This window comes from Gallinula chloropus, assembly GCF_964237585.1.
Source record: "Gallinula chloropus genome assembly, chromosome: 18".
In the NCBI taxonomy this organism is placed as follows: Eukaryota; Metazoa; Chordata; class Aves; order Gruiformes; family Rallidae; genus Gallinula; species Gallinula chloropus.
Window position 1 is genome coordinate 3,071,747 of NC_140103.1, and position 18,622 is coordinate 3,090,368.

Sequence of the window (18,622 nt, forward strand, 5' to 3'; positions counted from 1 at the left end):
CAAACCTGTCCTCCACCCTGTCCTCAGCAAAGACCATTTATAGTCAAGAGAAAGAGGAGCCGTGTTTGATTGTGGTGATGACTTGCAGAGAGGGGTTGCTGATGTATTTAGACACTGAACAATCTGGAAGCACGCTGCATCGCCAAACATCCCTGGGACAGATGTTTTTATAAGACCTTTTTTATGATTACAGTGAGAAGCAACCAGAAAAGAAGGGAAAATTTTGTAGATCATACCCCCACCTCCCCCCAAAGGCAGGTTGCCAGAGCTCTTCTGATGGTTTTTCTCTCTCAGGATTTACTAGTGGATTGTCAGGTTTGAGGAGGGATGCTCGTGGTTCACCCTCTGCCTGGCATCTGAGTGAGAGGAGGTGGGACTGAGCAGGGAGCAGAGCTGGAGGGCAGTGTTGGGGTCCCTGGCAGAGCTGGGCAGGGAGGTTCTGCCTGTCCCTGCTGAATCACATTGTCCAGGCAGTGCTGGGATGTCAGGTGCTCCCATCTGTCCCCTGTGACTTCACCATGGACTCCAGGCTTGGCCAGGTGGATGCTCAGTGTGAGGACAAACACAGCCTCAGGGGCTTCCTCCCAGATACTTGTGCTCTGGCCCCAAAGCCTCTTTCCCTGGTTGTCTTGTGCTGTGTGAGGGAAGATTAAGCCAATGCTTCCTTGCAGTCCCTCAGCAGCCTGGCCATGAGGGGCTGCACCAGGCAGCCTTTGCTGCTCGGTGCATCTCACCTCATTTTTAGGATGAGGTCCTGGTGTGTGAACTGCAGTGCAAGGGCAGGACAAATACACACCCTCCTTCACCCCACAGCTGTGGGTAACTGCACGGGTGTTGGTCGGCCCTGATCGCTGGTCAGACTTTCTGGTGTGAACGTGACTCTGGGAGAGGGGGATGGAGAGGAGTGGGGAAGCCAGAGCCAGGGAGAGGGAAGGCAGCTGCTGCTAAATTTAAGACTGTTCCTATGACACCTGTTCCTGTGCTGGTGTGGGTCCTGCTGGAACCGAGCAGGTAAACACTGAGCTGTGGCTCAGCTCACTCTCACAGTGCTTTATCTCCCTGTTCGCTCTGTGCAGCGCTGGGTGCAGACCTGGGTGAGGGGCTGTGAGGAGGCATTTCCTCACCAGAGGCAGGATGTGCCAGAAAACGTCCATGAGGGCTCAAGTCTGACAGGTATCAGGAGCCTCTTCAGGGGGTTGGGCTGTTCAGAGAAGCCACCAGTGATCTGGTTACCTCCCAGTGTCATCTTAAACCATCTGACCTTTCTTTCCATACACCCATGAGAGTCTTTTTGTGAAGCTCTAGGGCTCTTTTCCTCAGCTCCTCATCCCTGACTCAGGTGGGCTGGTTCCAGAGATGCTGCTTGAGCCAGGAGAGATTTACCAGCCGCCTTCCCAAGTCTCAGGGGTGCAGCGGGGCCAGCAGAGCCTGAGCTCTCCTGAGCTTTGCAATGCAGAGCCCCAGCACACTCTGTTCCTCACTGGGACTTGGGTGCTAGCATGGGAGGCAGGGAAACAAATGGGGGGAGAGAGAAAATCTCTGTGAAGTAACTGCAGAGCTGGTGGGGGGGAGGCAGCAGCACTTTCTGGCTTGCGCTGCCTCTGCTGCGTTCGCTGCCTCGGAGGGAAATTGTCAGCTTCTTCCTTAAATATTAACAGCTGCCAGGTAATGAATTCCCCCTCTCTGTTTTATAATGGCACTAAAATTGGGATTTGCCTCGGTTTTCTCTGTAATTATCCAATGTGAGTGTGTGCAGGAGAGGGAGGCACGGCAGGCTCTGCAGCAGGCAACTGTCGTGCCCCGGAGACTGAACTGGGGTGCAGGGCTGGGGCTGCACAGGCAGTTAGGGGGGGTTTACCAGCCTTCAGAGGGGTGGGTTTGGGGGTAGACCAGCATCAGTGGTTGGAGTAAAAGCCAGAGTTACCTGCCAGGCTCCTTGGCATCCCAAAGAGGAGACGCTGGTCCTGGGGAAGTGTGGTTGGGAGAGGGTGCAGGGAGGGAGCAGTGTCCCTGGCAGGGAGCAGGACCCATCCTGGTCCTTCCTGAGTGTGGGGCTGAACACTGCTGCTCTCTGAGCGACCCCCTTCTCCCTGGGGGTGGCCCCTGCCTGTCAGATGGCTCTGTGACCCGAGGTTGGGTTTTGTGAGAGTCCATCTGCCTTCGAGGAGCGGTGCAGGACTGTCCGTGCTCTGCCAGTCCCAGGCTCTTCCTTTGCATCCTCCACCTTGCTTATCTGGGAGACTCCTGTACAATCAGCCCTGCAGAGATCAAAAACAGGAGTCCAGAGACTCGCTCTGCTTTAGATGCCTTGAGCTCCATGTAGACAGCTGCCTGGCTTGATTTGAGAAGCAGTGATTATCTCTTCTGCCCACAGCGTTTGCTTTTGAGAAGGACACGGGCACTGGCTGCTCTGACCAGCCTTGGCAGCCCAGTCCCAGGAGTGGCTCTGCTCAGAGCTGTGGGCTTCTCAGTCAGCAGTGAGGAGACTCTCAGTGGATGCTGTTTTCAGTTTGGAAGAATGACTGCTCTGCTCTGGAGCCCCTGAAGGTGCTGTGAATGCTTCTGACCTTTTCTTAATTTAAGCCAGAAAAAGGCCAGACTCTGATCTCTGAGTCACCTGGGAATGTTTGACCCTTTTGGGTGCTGAAGCCAGAGAAAGGACCCTTACGAGGTGCAAAACGACCCTAATGAGGTGGCTGCACAGCACAGGACAAGTGTTACTCTGTTCTTTCCCCTCTGTCCTGCAGATGATCCACAGGACAAAACCCCAGTAGAACAGAGAGTCTCTTGCCACTGAAGAGTTAGGTAACTCCCAGGCACTCTGTCGGGCAGGGCTGATGTTGGCAGGGCAGATGGGATCTGTCTGGGCTCCAGCTTGATGATCAGTATCCTTCATCTGGGGCGGTGATGGGTTGAGGATTGCTTGCTCAGGGCCGGTCCCAGAGCTGCCCTTGCAGTGTCCTGCCTGAACAGAAGCAAGGCAGAGGTATTGCTGCCTCTGTGCCTGGGTGTCAGCCCCTAGGCCTTGTTCTTGGTGAGATACTTCAATGTTTAAGGTCCCAGAGATAAAGCTGAATCCCTTATCTTCCTGTCTTTGAGATGCTCCTGTACTGGTACACCCTCTTTCTGCTTCTTCCCACTATGCCTGTCCCTTGTTTCTTCTCCTCCCAGACTTGAGGTCAGGTTGTGGATCAAAGCTGTGCTGCAGGAAGGAGATAGGAGGCAGGATTTAACACAAGCCTGTGCTTGTGCATCAACCACACACAGAAACAAAGCACCATAATGTGCAGGGTGGCTGCCCAAGCCCTTGGATGGATCAGGGGAATGTGTGAAAGCACATCTGAGAACCCCAGATCCCATCCATAACAGTGGGGGGGGCTGTTTTGGAGATAGAAAACTGTAAGAAAGACCCTTTTATCAGAGGAACCTGCTCTGGGAAGGAGCTAGAAACCCAACTGGTTGTCCAAGGTCCCTCAGCAGGCTTTTGTTGGAGGTTACAACAGAAGGTCTACAGACCGGCTAGTCCAGTGGTCCAGGCTGGAGCTGACTATCCAAGCTACTGCAATACATTCTTCTTCCCCTGAGTCATTTTAACTGAGTTTTCTGTTATTGGCACTTTGAAGCCATAATTGAGGTCTGCTCTCCTCCCTGCACAGCCTTTCTCCCAGCAAGTTGTCAGTCGTCAAGTGGTAGGAGACAGTAAGAGAGATGTTGCGCTCACCATTTCCTAGAAACTGTCACTGTAAAGAGAACAATACTGAAGAGAGGGATGAATCAAAGCCAGACCCGGAGCAATAAACCTCCAAATGTTTGACTTCTCTCAAAAATCTGGAACTCTTCATTCATTTCCAGGGTCTCTGCTGTGCTTGGGGCACTTTGTACATTCACAGTTCCGGCCTCTCACATTTAATACACTGCACATGCCAGAGTCATAGTCTCTTGGGCTGTAAATCAGTGTAACTCTGCTTAAATCACTGCAGCTACGATGATACAGGAGCCTCCAGTAACTGGGGGTTGTGTTTGGCTTGTGTGAATCCCTCTTGCTCAGGCAGATGTGGGTGCCAGGGGTAGCGTGGCTGTGCCTGCCTTTCCCTGGGGTGCCAGTAGTGACCTGTGCCCATGCCAGCACTGGGGCTGAGCTCCCAGTCAGGGCTGGTGGGATCTGGCGTGTGGTGGAGCATCCCATGGACCCTGCTGGTCCCTCTGCAGGGCTGGGAAGGGAGTGTGGGCTGCCTGTGCTTGGTGGGTCGGTGTTGGTCATCTTTGCTGTGCCAGGGACTTGTGTTTCTCTGTGTGTGAATTTTGTTTTAAAACAGGGAAATGCACCCTGATAATCTGCTTTTGGGGTTACATCGGGCCTGTAGCAGTGCAGGAACCTGTATAATCTGTACTTTATCCTTGGTCATGGCTGTTCCCAGCTGCTGGACAGGGCCACAGCGCTGGCAGCTCTCCCAGGAGACAAACTCAGTGCAACCTTGGTGCAGGTTTGGCTTTTGTCTGTTTATTGCCCAGCACTGGGGAGGCCAGATCCCAGCCTGTGAGCACCCTGTCCCTGTGGCCACCCAGAGGGCAGCCTGCCTGCCACTTGGGCCACCCCCTGCCTTGGTCATCACCAGCACAGCTCCATCCCCAGCACCCATTTGCTGGCAGGATGGAGAGTTCCCCCACCCTGTAACCTCCTGTTAGCAGGCTGCTCTCTAACCCACTGCTTATGGATAGACGCGGCCCCATCCGATGCCAACCCTCTCTTCTGGACTTGGGGTAACCTTGGGGTGAGCAGAGGGTTTGTGCTCTCTGGGCTGGCCTTGTGTCTGTGCTTGGACTGGGTGCAGGAACCTGAGGCTCCCTGGGAGCTGGCTGAGGGTTCTCCATGGTTGGGGGAGTAAGGAGAAGGATGCAGATCCGTAAATCGAAGGAGCTGAAACGAGGAATGTTCAAGTGCTGTTTCTTGGAGCTCTCCTGATAAAACACTGCTGTAGCAGCAGGAAGGCTCCTGCTGCCCCCAATATGAATGTGGCTGTCAGGGTTAGAGGTGCAGGCAAAGCCCTGGAGAGGAGAAGGTCTAAAGGTCTCCCAGCTTTCAGCAGTCGCTGCCCGCTGGGCAGGGCACAACCTGTGGCTGGGGTTAACGTGGCAATTAGGAGCCTCTGCTCACACCTCCCCTCCAGCCTGTGTCCATGTTTCCCATTAGCAGAGCTATTTTTTGAGCCTCCCAAGGCAATTAACACCAATTAATCTAAAAAAACCTAAATAATGGTTTTTCAGAGCCCCCGGCTCCTTCCTGTTCCCCATGCTGCCCCAGAGACTGCAGCCTGAACCTGGCAGAGAGCTGAGCCCAGTTAAGCACCTCCTGTGCAGGGAAAGCTTCCAGGGGAGACGCTCTGAACCATCCCATGGATCCAACTTTCCCACCCTGCATCGTGGTGTCTGTGCCGCAGAGGGAGATGCAGTTCCCTGCAGTGCTCACTATGCTGGTGATGAGGGGGAACCAGCTTGGGGCAGCATCCCTCTCCTGAGAGCCAGTGAGGAGCCAGAGCTCTGGGTGTGCTTGGCTGCAGGGTGTACAAGTCCCTGGGATGTGTGGAAAAGTCTCCAGTGGATTTTTTCTTGGCCTGTATCTAAAGCCATTTGCATCAGTGTGCTCTGAGCACTGTCAGGTGGAATAAACCAGCCCCCCCCCCACCTCCTTTGCCTTCCCCAAACAGGGTGTAGCTTCACCTTGTCCTTTTAAACAGCATCTCCCAGAGCAAGAGCTGCTCTTTGCAGACAGGAGAAGCTGTTCCTGCATTTCCATGTGATTTTTCATCTTACCTGTTGAAGCTCTTCTGAGAAGGGCTGTGTCTGACCATGGCTGAGGTGGTGAACCCACGGGTACCAGCCCTGGGATCCTCCCTGCACCCAGCAGGGATGGGATCTGGTGTTGTGTGGGGTGCCTTGCATAACCAGGCCTTGATCTTGAGCACGGCCATCAGGCGTTGCTGGCATGTGAGTAAATAACAATTAAGATCTGGGCGTTTGCTGGGTGTTTACACACAGGTTACGGGTGCTTAATGTCCCTGGGTGTGTGCAGCCCCACCAACTAACTTCACCCCATCGTCACCACCCCGGTGATGGGTGCTGCATCTGTTCGGCTGCCTTTCTAAAAGGGAGCTCTGCTGAGAGCAAGTAGGTGTCTAAATAAAAGTGTGTTTCAAGAAAGCAGCACAATCCTGGCAATCCAGAGACAAGGAGGCTTTGTCACAGGCAAATTGTCAGCAGGTTCCAATTTCAGATGCACCCAGCGCGGGATATTGTGGGGAGGAGGGCAGAGCTGCTGCTGGGGGAGCGTTGGAGCGTTTCCATCGCTGAAGAGGAGCGTGTCCTTCGCTGGCAAGGAAGGCTTATAGGCACCTGTCTCCTCCATCACCTCCTACTCCCAGGCAGGGCTGGGAGCGGGGAGGTGGTGCGGGCTAGTGGATGGAGTTAGGTGCCTGGGAGTCAGGCACTGTGTATTAACCTTGGCTTCTGGGCTAATTAGTCAGGAATATGGGTTAAATCATTTAAAGCAGCAAAGTTATTTCTGTTTAGCAAATTACTGCTGCTCAGCTGAGACTCAGCAGCGGAGCCTGGTCCTAGTTCCCTCCCTGCTCCAACTGCAGAGTAAATCACTGCAACTCCTTTCAGCTCAGTACAGTGAGCATGGCTGGGTGCTGCAGCTTGGTGGAGGGTGAGCATCGGTCACGCCCCAGACTCTTACTCCTTGCCAGCATCTGCCTTATAACCTGAATTGTTTTGAGCAAGTGGTTCAGGTTTGCTCCCAGTTCTGGTAGTTAAGGGTATTTCTATGGGTTTTTGGTGGGCCAAACTGGCTTCTGGAGCTTGATGTCTTCTTCCATAGACTGGAGAGTCTATCACCTGGCATGATGCTGCTCCTAGTGTGTCTCCTTGGTTAGTAATTGAAGCTTTAGGTGCTGAATCCAGGCTTGTGTTGGGCACCCCAGCCTGGTGTGGTAACCACTGTCAAAACCTGCGTGAAAAAGTCGCTGTGTTACCTACAGCATCTGGCTGGAGCTCTTGGAGGGCTGTTTGAGGAATGTGCTAACAGATTGCCTCCCAAAGACAAACCCAAATTCGTGTCCACACCATGGGTGCAGTGGTCTCAGCAGTGAGGATCTGGCCACCTGGCCTGTGATTCCAGGGCAGAACACTGTGTGCAGCCTAAACCAGTGTACAGCGGGGCTGAGCCTGGGCACAGGCAGCACTAACACTCGGCCAGTCGGCACCGTGAGTAGCAGAGGTGTCAGTGAGGCTTCAGCCAGGCTCCCCCACGGGCACACCACGCTCCCTCCCCAAATAAAGGGGAAAACAGTAGCATCACCTGCTGCTGATCTGAAGGAAGGGGAGGGTAAGGCACACGTGGCAGTGGGCTGTGCTCCCAACAGGTCAGCAGTTACCGTATTAAGGAAGGAGGGAGCGTGGGTGAGTTATTTTGATTTTGTTTGAAACAATAAACCCCAAGTTATTTGAAATGTTAACAACAGAACCAGCTTTTAGCACTGGCGTTTATAGGGATGAGTGGGCGAGTTGTTTAAAGGGGGAAAAAAAAAAGAGTCTCTTTGAAAACGGTCCAAGGGAGGGTGATAATTCCATGCTGTGAGGGAAGCACGGTGAGCAGGGCCTGGGTTTGAGCTGTGTGTGTGTCTGTGGCCAGTACCAGGGGCTGTGCAGGCTGTGAAAAGTGGTGAAGGGCACACGAAGTGCCGTGGCGTGCTCAGGCACACGCTCGCAGCTCTCCCAGGGTGAGAGCTGGAGCCTCAAGTTGCAGGGTGGTGTCTCTGATGATGATGGATGTCTCTCTAGCTCTCCTCTGCTGCATCCTAAACCCAGGTGTAAGAAGCCATTTCCTCTTGTTGTTCTGAGCACCAAACTCTGGTGTGTGGGCTCCGCACCGTATCGTGCCTGTGCCAGCTTCAGGCATCCCCTTTCATAGCTGGCCCAAACCAACTCAGCTCTCTGGATAAGGAGCAGAGCCTCAGGTGAGGTTCATTCTCCTCCCACCCCTTACCCACAGCATGGACACAGCTGCAGCAGGTGCTCAGCCTGTGTGAGCTGTGGCAGTGTCTGTGCCCGTGCTGAGCGTGCCAGCAGGCAGGTTGGCTGTGCCCAACCCCTTGCCCACCTTTGCCCCTTCTTTCCCTCCTTGGCTGCTGCAACGTTTTAAAAAATTCACTCTCAGACTGAATTGAAGTTGAGCCCATGAGCTCCTGGGCAGCAGCTTGGTTTGAGGCCGATTCCCAGCTCTCTCCTGCCTTCCATAGCCTGTGGCACCAGAACAAAATAGTGTGGAGTAGTTGCCTTTTGCCCAGTCTGTCCTGACTCTGGGATTGTGCCAGCCCCTGGGTGATGGAGACTCAGCCTCTTCTGGCACGCACCCAGCGGGGCTGCCCCACAGGACACGTCCTGGCTGGCGTTGCTGGTGTCTGCGGCATCCCCACCGTGGCTGTTCAGCACAGGGTGTGTGTTGTATCACTTGTTGCTTCAGACCTTGTGCTTGCCCCGAGCACAGCCCTGACCCCTCCTGTCAGCCGCACCAGCTGCCCAGCACTGATGGAGTCACAGTACTGAGTGGATCACGGCTGCCCCAGCCCTGCTGCTCTCCTCCTGGAGATGCTCTGTGCATCTGTGCTGCCCTGCCCTGGAGTCCAGGACCGTGGCGGAGCCCAGTGAGGTTCACAGTCCCCCTTGGGATAGGAGGCTCTGGGGCTGAGCCCCCCATGCAGCCTGGCAGTGGGCAGGGGCTGGGTACTGACCCAAGAGTCCTGATCTCTGGTTCCATTGTACTTGGCTCTGGTGAGGCCCGTGGAGCTGTGTGTGTGTGCCCAGTCTGTGTGCCCGTGGAGCTGAGTGTGTGTGCACAGTGTGTGTGCCCGTGGAGCTGAGTGTGCACAGTGTGTGTGCCCGTGGAGCTGAGTGTGTGTGCACAGTGTGTGTGCCCGTGGAGCTGTGTGTGTGCACAGTGTGTGTGCCCGTGGAGCTCTGTGTGTGTGTGCACAGTCTGCGTGCCCGTGGGGCTCTGTGTGTGTGTGCACAGTCTGCGTGCCCGTGGGGCTCTGAGTGTGCCCGTGGAGCTGTGTGTGTGTGTGCACAGTCTGTGTGCCCGTGGAGCTGAGTGTGTTTGCAGATGTAGTTTAGGAAAACCGATCCCAATCTATTTTTAAGGTGAAGTGTGTGTGGTGGGTAGGAGGTGAGGAGGTGGAAGGAAAGCTAAATATTCACACAGCTCCGCTGCGTGTTTCAGAGCATCATCTAATAACGCTGGGATTGCGGCGGAGAGGTGAGGGAGAAGCTGAGCTGGAGCCCACCCCCTCCTGCCAAGGGCACACGAGTGGCTCCGGGAGGAGCTCAGAGAGCTGGGCTGTCGCTTTAAGCTGCATCTCGCAGCCAGCGGGTCACTCACTCGGTGGCGGCTGCTGCACATGGCTCTGAGCTCCGCATAAATCTGCTCCGGCAGCCGAGCGGAGCTGGGAGAGGAGCTGGGGAAGAGCTTTCTCTGGCTGCCTGCGGGAGCTGAAGAGCATCGAGGCAGCAGCCCCTCCGTCACCACCAGCCTCTGCCCTGCGAGCTGGGGTGGTTCTTGACCGTGACCATGTAAAAGCTGGAGCCTGGGGAAGAGCTGGCTGCTGGGGTCAGTGAGTACAACTCGGTTTGTGTGTGTTTTCCCCTCTGTCCTCTGGAAGGAGAGGCTGGGTGAGGGGGGAGGTGGATGCAGAAGGGGGGTTTGCCCAGGTGGGACTGGGGTGTTGCCTGGGTGCACTCAGGGTTTTGGAAGTTGGCTGTTGGCTTCAGTTGGAACTTTTTATTATTGGTATTTTTGCAACTTTCTGGGAAATAGGTGCCAGTGCTGTGCAGGCTGCACGGGGTGCGTGCAGCGTCTTAGAGCAGAGTGTGTGGCTCTCGGTGCCTGGCTGAGCATCCTGGGGGACACACAGGGTGTCTGCCAGCCCTGCCTGGCAGGGGGAGCGTGGCAGCAGTGCTTCAGGGTTGGTATTGGAAGGGAAGTGCTGTCCTCAGCAGAGGCTGGGCAAGTTCAACAGCTCTCCTGATTCTGAAGCTGACAGTGTCTGGTCTCCTCAAGGAGTGGAGGCTCCAGCCAGCGCCGGGCTGCTGGTGGCTGGGGACCAGGGGAGTCCCACGCCTGAGAGCAGAGATGGAGCTACGGATGGTTCCCCTCCCAGTGAGACAGGCTGTGGGTTTTGGCTAGGGGTTCCCTTCCACTCCTCTCCTCCAGCACCCCCCAGCAGGTTCCACACCTCCCCTCCGGTGCCTTCCAGCTGGTGGAGCGGGGAGTTACTCCGGCACCTGATGCAGCTGTGAGGTGGTTTGGGGTGCGTGCTGGTCCCCACAGTGGTTTGCTCTGGCTCCAGGTGCTGGGGCGGTGCAGGGACAGAGTGGGGACTGGCAGGCAGTGGGGTGGCCTGGGGTAAAGTGCTCCCAGCGCTCCACTGGAGGCTGTGGGATTGACTACGTTGAAAAGAGAGAAGGTAAGGAGCTGTGATGAGCCTGCTTTATGGAGGGAGAGACGGATAAGGCATGGCACATGGGTGTAGATGTGTCGGGACGGGTGCCTGCCAGCCCCTGGGCAGATAGCCACCTGCTAGAACAACGGGGTGATTTTTCCAAGAACTGTCTGCATTCAGGAGCTTGGGCCTAGGGACAGATGGTCAGGTCCTGTCCCAGCTCTGCCACTGCATCACCACAGGACATGGTCAAGTCGCTTCACCCCCACGTTTTCTCCTCACTGGGAAAAAGGTAAGGAGGAGGAATCATTGGGGAAGGCTTCGAAATGCCAAGGCAGTGCTCTTGGAAGGGCTGCTCTGGGGGTAGTGATGAGAACTGCTGTGTTATCCATGATCGGTCCTCACCTTGTCCCTGACCTGGCCCCCACACCGGAGCCAGACTGGCCTTGAGCAGCAGCTCAGTCTGCCAGAGGTTAGGAGGGGGACTGAGGGCAGGCTGGCACCCCGGCTGATCTGATGGGGAAACAAGGGTTGGCCCTTTGGGTAGCGGTTTGGGCTGCTGGGCAGCACTCCCTCTGAAGGGGACATTTCACCTGTGGTACAACAGGTGCTTTTGGCACATGGTGGTGGCTGTAAGTGCTGGGGGACGTGCTGGGGGACATGCTGTGGCTCTGCCAGAGCAGAAATCATCTGCTCTGGTCCTGGGGGCTTCCAGAGCGACCCAGGAGTGTGGTGGTGTGTGGCCGCCATCCAGGCGTTTGTACAGGCTTTTGGTGGGGCTGTGCAGTGATGCAGGGAGAGCTGCATCCCCCCCAGACACTGCTGCTTCCCGGGAGCTCTTCAGCTCTGCCCAAGCCAACCTTGAACCCTGTGTCAGCAGCAGGGAGCTGGGGAAGAAGCCACTGTCACCAGAGCCATTGGGTGCCAGTGCGTGGCTGGGGAGCACAGCGGGGGCAGAGGTGGGAATGGGCTGTGTGGGTCCTGGAGTGAGACTGGCATCAGGTTGCTGCGTGGGAGCAGCATCGTGAGCAGAAAGCCCAAGTCATGGTGCTGGTGGCATTGCCCTGCTCCAGCCAAGGACAGGATGTGTGTGTGGGGCTGGGCACAAAGACCCCCATCAGCTGCCTGCCAGGGAGCATGTCCTGCTTCACGGGACCCTTGGGGGCCTCGGGCATGGGAACACCATGTGAAACTAGCACAGGAACAATGAACATGTTCTCTGCTGATCCCAGGATGGGGCTCAGAGCACGGCAGAGCAAGGCTTTGCTCAGCTGGGACCCCAGGGCAGACACCCCACAGGTGTTTGTGGGCTGTGGCTTCAGGTGTGAGAGGTGCAAAGTGGTTTAGCTCTTGCCTTCTACATTTGATTAACGGCTTTCCTGAACCCCCGTGGAAATGGCCAAGGGGGTGTAGGCACCAGAGTCTGTTCTTTGTTTTGCTTTGTCTGGGATCCCTCCAGCTACGGCTTGGGAAGCCCCAGCACCAGGTTCTGACCCCTCCTGAAGAGCCAGCGGTCCTGGGGCAGCAGCCGGCTCTCCATCACTCCCCGCAGCTGCTGCTCGCTGCTTTCCCAACACCTCAGCTGTGTTTTACATGTCCTGGATCCAACCTGGCAGGTTACACCGCGTGCTCATCCACCAGCAAATGAATGTGTGCAGAAGCTTGGATGCCTTCCAGGCAGGGAGGCCTGTTCCAGGTGAGCGAGTCCTGCTCCAGGGCTGTCCTTAGCCCGGTTCTCCGATGAGCTGGTGGCATCCAGGTGGAAATACCACTCACAGAAAGTGGGAACGAAGCTCTGACCCCCGGCACGGGGTCTCTGCCTGTGAGGGTGGCTGTCCCTGTCCTGCCCAGGGCTGGGGAGCAGGAGCAGAGGCTCCACACTTACCCTGGGCCCCATCGTGGAGGCTGACCAGAGGAAGACAACAGTTGGCAGAATTTAGGGAGTTGTGGTGCTAGAGGGGGACATGGGTGCGGAGGCCAGGCAGGGACACCAGCCAAGGGGTGATAAGTGATCTCAGGGCTGGAAACCAAAGGTGCTGCCCAGGAACCATTTTGGGCTCCTGGTCTCGTGCCTGTGGCGACAGGTTGGTGTGACTGTGCTACGGCAGGACGCTTGCTCAGCCCCGTTAGGGGATGCCCTGGCTCTTGGGAAGCCTCCTGACCATTCTGGATGTGCCAAGCCCTGGGCAAGCTCAGCTCGGTGGCAGACGGTGAGTCCCAGGGTGTGATTGTGTGTCCATCTGCCCTCGCAGCTCGTTCCTCGGGGCCAGGAGCAGACTGTGTGTGGAGGCAGCCAAGTGCTCTCTGCCTGGTCGTACTTGGGTGAGTTAATTAGAGAGGTGCAGGCCTGGGCTGTGGGTTGGCCTGGGCAGCGCTGGAGGGAGCCTGGCAGGACAGGGGGGATGGATTGGAGCTGAAGGAGGGAAAGGGTTAGGTGAGATATTAGGGGGAAGTTCTTTCCAGAGAGAGTGGTGAGGGGCTGGAACAGGCTGCCCAGAGAGGGGGTGGGTGCCCCATCCCTGGGAGTGTTCAAGGCCAGGTTGGATGGGGCCCTGGGCAACCTTGTGTAGCTCCAGGCCTGGAGGTTGGTGTCCCTGCCTGTGGCAGGGGGATTGGAGGCTCTGTGATCCTTGGGATCCCTCCCAACCCAGCCCAGTCTGGGATTCTATGATCAGTGGGTACTACTGCATCAGCTGCTCTTCCTACTGATTCAGAGCATCCTTTCCTCTCTGGGGCACGTTGTGAGCAGAGATCCCCACAGAGGACATTGCAGTGTCCCAGCAGGATGTGTCCCAGGGGAATCTGGTCTCTGCCAGGGGAAGCCCTGAGCTGGGGGCTCTGCCTGACGCGCTGCCCAGCTGCTCCCTGCAAGGCAGAACTTCTCCTGTGCAACTGCTCTGGATTACTCTGTGTGTTTGCAGGGATGCTGGAGGGAGCTTTGGTGTGAATGAGCCGCCTGCCTCCTCTAGCCTGAAATTTGGGTCACACAAGCCAGCACAGCAGACCTGAGGGAGATGTAGTTTGTCCCTGGTCCAAGCCCAAGCAAGATTTGATTTCCAAGGTGCAACTGTTGATGGTTCAGATGGTCCGTCTGAGCCGCTGTTTCATTAGAGGACGGGCACATGGAAGGAGGTGAGAGGGGCTTTTCCCCTCCCCATCAGCTCCCACACTGCTAATGTTCCTCTCTGGCCCGCTGCTAATTTTGACGCTGCCCTAAATAGAAGCTGAGTGCATCTCATCTGCTCGCTTAGCACACGGGAAAATTGTTTCCCTTCATTTACTGAATCCAACTTGAGGCTTTAACCCTGTCAGCACAAGGCTCTCCCCAGCCCAGCCGTCCCTTGAAGGGCTCCCTGTGCCTCTGTCCTGCTGAAGAGCTCTCTGCTGGGAGCGGCACCACGCAGGGTAGGAGAAGGAGGGTTCCCGGGGTGCCCGGGACAGCTGCTGTGAGATGGGCTTTGCTTCCTGCATGGCCAAGGAGATCCCTTTCTCCAGTGAAAGGCCTGGCCAGCTCACTCTGGTGGGGGGTGTGTGGCTCCCCGGGAGGGACCCGGTGCCCCTGCCCCGACTGGCCTTCCCCAAACCCCGTGCTGGGAAGTGGCTCAGCACATGCAGAGCCAGTTGTAGGAGGTTTTGGTTGTGGTATGTTTTTTCCCAGTATCTGGTGGGATGAGGTGCCCTTCCTGAGCCTGGCAGGTGCCCCTCTTGTCATCTAATTCTATATCCTGGTCCAGGTGGCTTCTCAGAAAGATTCCTGCTGCACCAGCTGCTCTGGAGCAGGACTCTGGGTTTGCTGCCCCAGCACGGGGCACGCAGCCCCCTCCATGCTGAACTGGACCCAACTGGGCACTTCTGAAAGGGTTCATGCCTTGAACACGAACCCTTCTGCAGCGAGACGTAACCACGTCGCTGTGCAGCACAAGGTGCCTATTTGGGGCTCCTGTGCAAGAAAAACCTGTAATTTTGTGCCATTTGGAGCCGGGTGACTGTTCTGAGCAGCGTGCTGAGGGCACGGGGTGCTGAGCTGACACACAGGGGGCAGAGCCTGGCAAAGGTTAAATTTAGCTGGATGGAAAGCAGGGCTGAGCCTCAGCTGGGCACTGGGCGCCCCTTCGGCCAGGGCAACCCAGTTCCTGACCACAGCCCCTCTCTTAGCCATCCCTCCGCCAGCCCAGAGGCTTCTCTTCCCCACAGAGCCCTGCTGGGGTGAATGTTGTCCCCTTTTCCTCCCCTCTTTCCCATTCAGCCTCTGGTTTGTTCAAGACATTCTGCAGCAACGGAAGCTGCTCTGCACAAGGCTCATCTGCTCGCTGGTGGGAAACTGGCTCAGAGTTGGGCTCCAAGAGTGCCTGGGGTCTCTGGGGTCAGTCACAGCACGAGTGACGTGCAGGAGGGGCCGCAGATCTCCACGGATGCTCCATCTCATGGAGCAGCTCTTCACCCTGCCCCCTCTCAGGGGTTGCTGTGGTAGAGGGGACCTTCACGATGCTCTGGCCTCCTCGAGGAGGATGGTGTTGAGTTGTCCACACTGAAGGGTGGCCAGAGAAAAAGGGAGAGGTTATTTCAGAGCTCAGAGGGACCGACTAGCCATGACCCCTGCCTGGCTCTAGGCCTTGGCAAGCCACAGGCACAGCCAGGATCCAGCCTCTGAACAGCCCAGGAACAGGCACAGCACGTTGCTGAGGCCACACCAGACACGAGGTGGGGGTGGGGGGTGTGGGGATATTTGGGGCGTTCTGACCCTCTTCTGTATTTTATTGTCTTTCTAGAAAATCAACCGGACCCCTTCAGACGAGGAATGCTTCTTTGACCTGCTGAGCAAGTTCCAGAGCAACCGGATGGATGATCAGCGCTGCCCGCTGGAGGAGTGCCCGTCAGAGGCTGCGGAGGCAGCTGCCACGCCGGTCCCTGCCCTGGAAGAACGGATCTGTAAGCACCCATGCGTTTGCAAGTCACTGTGTCACCATGGGAGCGATGCTGCTCCTGTGGCGTGGCCAGCTGCTGCCGTGGCTTTACTGGGAACCTTGTGACATTCTCCCCAAGCCTCAGCTCTCTGAGCTTAGCAGGTCTTTGGCAGCCTCCCTGTTATTTAAGGGAGAAAGAAACGCTCTGGTGTTAATGGTCGCTGAGGGAAAGGCTGGAGAATGGGAACTAAGGCTTGGAGAGTAAACTAGAGAGGGAAATGCAAAATATACTTGGGCTTTTCTCAGTACGGGTCTTTTGAAGGTCTGGCCTCTGAACAGGGAGGCTGGCACGAGGATTTCTACCTCTGCCAGCATCTCCAGGAGGGAAGATGCTGATGGTCGTTAATGAGGAGCTTTGTAAGGGCCTGGAGGGTGCAGAGAGCTGGGGGGTGCAGAGGGCTGGGCTGGGTTTTCACAGGCCAGTCAGAGTGTTGCCAGTTTCTCTCCTTGTGTTGCCATGGAGGAAAAACTTCTGGATTTTGTACGGTTCTTGGATGCTGTGATAGGTGCTGTGCAGGAACAGGGGAGCCAGAAGGACGGATAAACAATTGGAAGGTCCTGCTGGCAGCCAGCTAGCTCCCCTGTAGGAAGAACAGGGATAAATTGAGGAAGCTGCCTGACAAATAGATGGGACAGGAAAGGCCGGTTGGGTCTGTGTTTGCGCTTCGGTTTCGTGTGTCTCTCTAGGACACGGTGCTGAGGGCCTTTGTTTAAACCGAGCTAAAAAGCACAGGTCACCCTTGGATGTTTCATCACCTTCACAAAGGGCTCAAAACACTTTGGCTGGGCCAGAGGATTTCTTTATCGGTTTCCCAGTGAATCCAAAGTAGAGAGAGGAGGAGAGAGGAGACCCCTGAGAGCCCTCAGGGTGCGGGGAGACCGGCTGCGGGGGTCAGGCTGTGGCAGGAGGGCAGGTTGGCTGTGAGGTGAGCAGGTTTTTCTCTTCTAAAAATAGGGTGGAAATGAGCAGCACTCCTTTGAATACACATTCCTGATGGAGAAGTGCGTTCGGCTGCACCAGCTGTGTAATTTGGGAGGCTGAGTTTAAAATATGAAGCTTTATAAAGAAAGTACAAGTAGGCACATGTTCTGCTCAGGTCTCTTTTGGTCTCTGAGCCTTTCAGACGTGTTATTTTCAAGGTTTCTTTGTGAGCCAGAGGGGAAGAAACTCATCTTTGAATCAGAGCTATTTCTATGCATTTCTGCAACCCCACAACTGGGACTTTACAGAGACCCTCATGGGGCTGGGAGCCTCGGGGCACCCTCTCCTCTGGTGCTTTGTGCTCAGCAGCACCAAGCCAGCCCCCTTCCTGCTGGTTTCTTTCGCTTGTCCCTGGCCCGAGCGCGGTGTCTGTTGTTTGGGAGCGTTTCACTGCCCGGCACCATCGGGCTCTTTCCACTGAGCGCTGTCCTGGAGGCGTTGCCAGGGCTGGGGGGACCTTTGCTGAGGTCCCACCATTGCTCATGTGCTGGTGGAAAATCCTCCCTTTGTCGCTGTGCCCCGTGTGAGCCCCGTGGTGATGCCAACGCGGTGCCGCGCTGAGCAGGCGTGCCAAGGCTGGGGTCACTGCCGGTGCTCGGCCACGCTCCAGCCCTGAGGGGCCTGGTGGCTCCTCTGGTGCTGCACCCCCACGGCCAGACAGTGTGTGGGGTCTGGGTGGGACGCTTCCCAAATTGTACATACTGGCTGCGGACTGGGACCCCCACTCCAGCTGGTGCAGACGGAGCCCAGGCTGGCTCTGCTTCATTCTCTGTGCTGGGAAGAACCAGACCCCACGAGCGTTTTCCTTCCCCGTGCTGTGACACTGGTCCTGCAGCTCGTGACAGCTGCTGGGCGCCCTGGGAAGGACAGTGCCCTGGGAAGGACGCTGCCCTGGGAAGGATGCTGCCTGCCCAGCGGCACAGCTCTGCCCATTACCTGCCTGGAATTGTACCCAGCCCTTGGCACCATGCAGGGTGCCCGCTACAGGAGCACTCAGGGCTGTGATTGCTGGTGTCTGCCCTGCCCCGTGCCCTGAGCAAGGTGCAGGTTGGTCCCTGAGCAGCTGTGCCGCTCACTTGAGGTGTAGACAGGGTGGAAGCAGCTGTGGAAGCCGCTGGAGTTGTGCTGCAAATGGCAGTGATGGCTCACAGGCAGCAGTGAATGTCGGGGCACTGGATCTTCTGGGCTGAGGTGGCATTTGGTGACCTCATGCGCTGTCTGATGGGTTTGCACGAGCTCAGTAGGCTCATGGGAGACATGTTCTGGAGCACCCTGGACTGTTCTCACAGCCCCCTACCCTGGTTGGATGTGTTTAAGTTTGGGGAGGGCAGTGTGCACACCTGCCCCCCCCCACCCACCCCCCAGGGGAGCTGCGCCCCAGCTCACAGGGAAACTGCAGGGCGGGGGGGGGGGGGGGGGAGGTGTGTAAGGCTCAGCAGCAGCCAGGTCGGCTGAACAACAGTTTGGGGGTGTGTTTGGGCTTTGAGCAGCTGCAGCTCAGGTGTGAGCAGAGCTGTGACCCTGCTGTGTGCTCCTCTCCCCACCCACAGCCCAGTCCTCCTTGATGGCGTCTCCGCAGACGGAGGAGTTCTTCGATCTCATCGCCAGCTCCCAGAGCAGACGGCTGGATGACCAACGTGCCAACGTGGGCAACCTGCCAGGCTTGCGGATAACACACAACAACCTGGGGCACCTGCGTGTGGAGGGGGACGCCCAGGAGCCTGGGGACGAGTTCTTCAACATGCTCATGAAGTGTCAGGTACTGGCAGGGCTGAGCTGGAGGGGGGGGGACACCAGTTTCTCCCACCCATACTCCATCCCCAATCTCACCTGCCCTGCTGGGAGGGGCTGAGGCACACCCACAGCCCTGGGCACCCAGGCAGGGGTCTGTCTCTACCTCCAGATCCTTCTTCTTATGACCCTGCTCTGCGTGTTGTTGCTGCTCTACAAGTGAGAGAGTGGCTGACAACCCCACCCCCCCAGGCAGTGCTGACAGCCCCAGGCCAGGTCACTGCTCTGCCCTTCTCCTGGAGCTGCAGCAGGGTGCAGCACAGCTGTGCCCCCCACCCCGCAGCCCAGGCAGGAGCACGTGTTCTGGGCACCTCTTGGGCACTGCTCCCAACCCTCTACTTCCAGGACAGGGCTGTCTTAGCAGAACCCAATCCTAATGCCTGTTCTCC

The 18,622-nt window shown here is 56.9% G+C and overlaps 1 protein-coding gene across 1 annotated transcript in view; it reads left to right on the forward strand.

Annotated features, from left to right (window-relative positions):
* The window catches only part of GPSM1 (G protein signaling modulator 1), a gene marked incomplete at its 5' end in the record, with an annotated part of 74,716 nt that overhangs the window by 55,855 nt on the left and 239 nt on the right, over positions 1-18,622 (forward strand). Inside the window, 2 exons of the mRNA XM_084272617.1 lie at positions 15,266-15,425; positions 17,993-18,201. Coding sequence (XP_084128743.1) covers positions 15,266-15,425; positions 17,993-18,201 — 369 coding nt within the window. The remainder of the gene's footprint in view (positions 1-15,265; positions 15,426-17,992; positions 18,202-18,622) is intronic.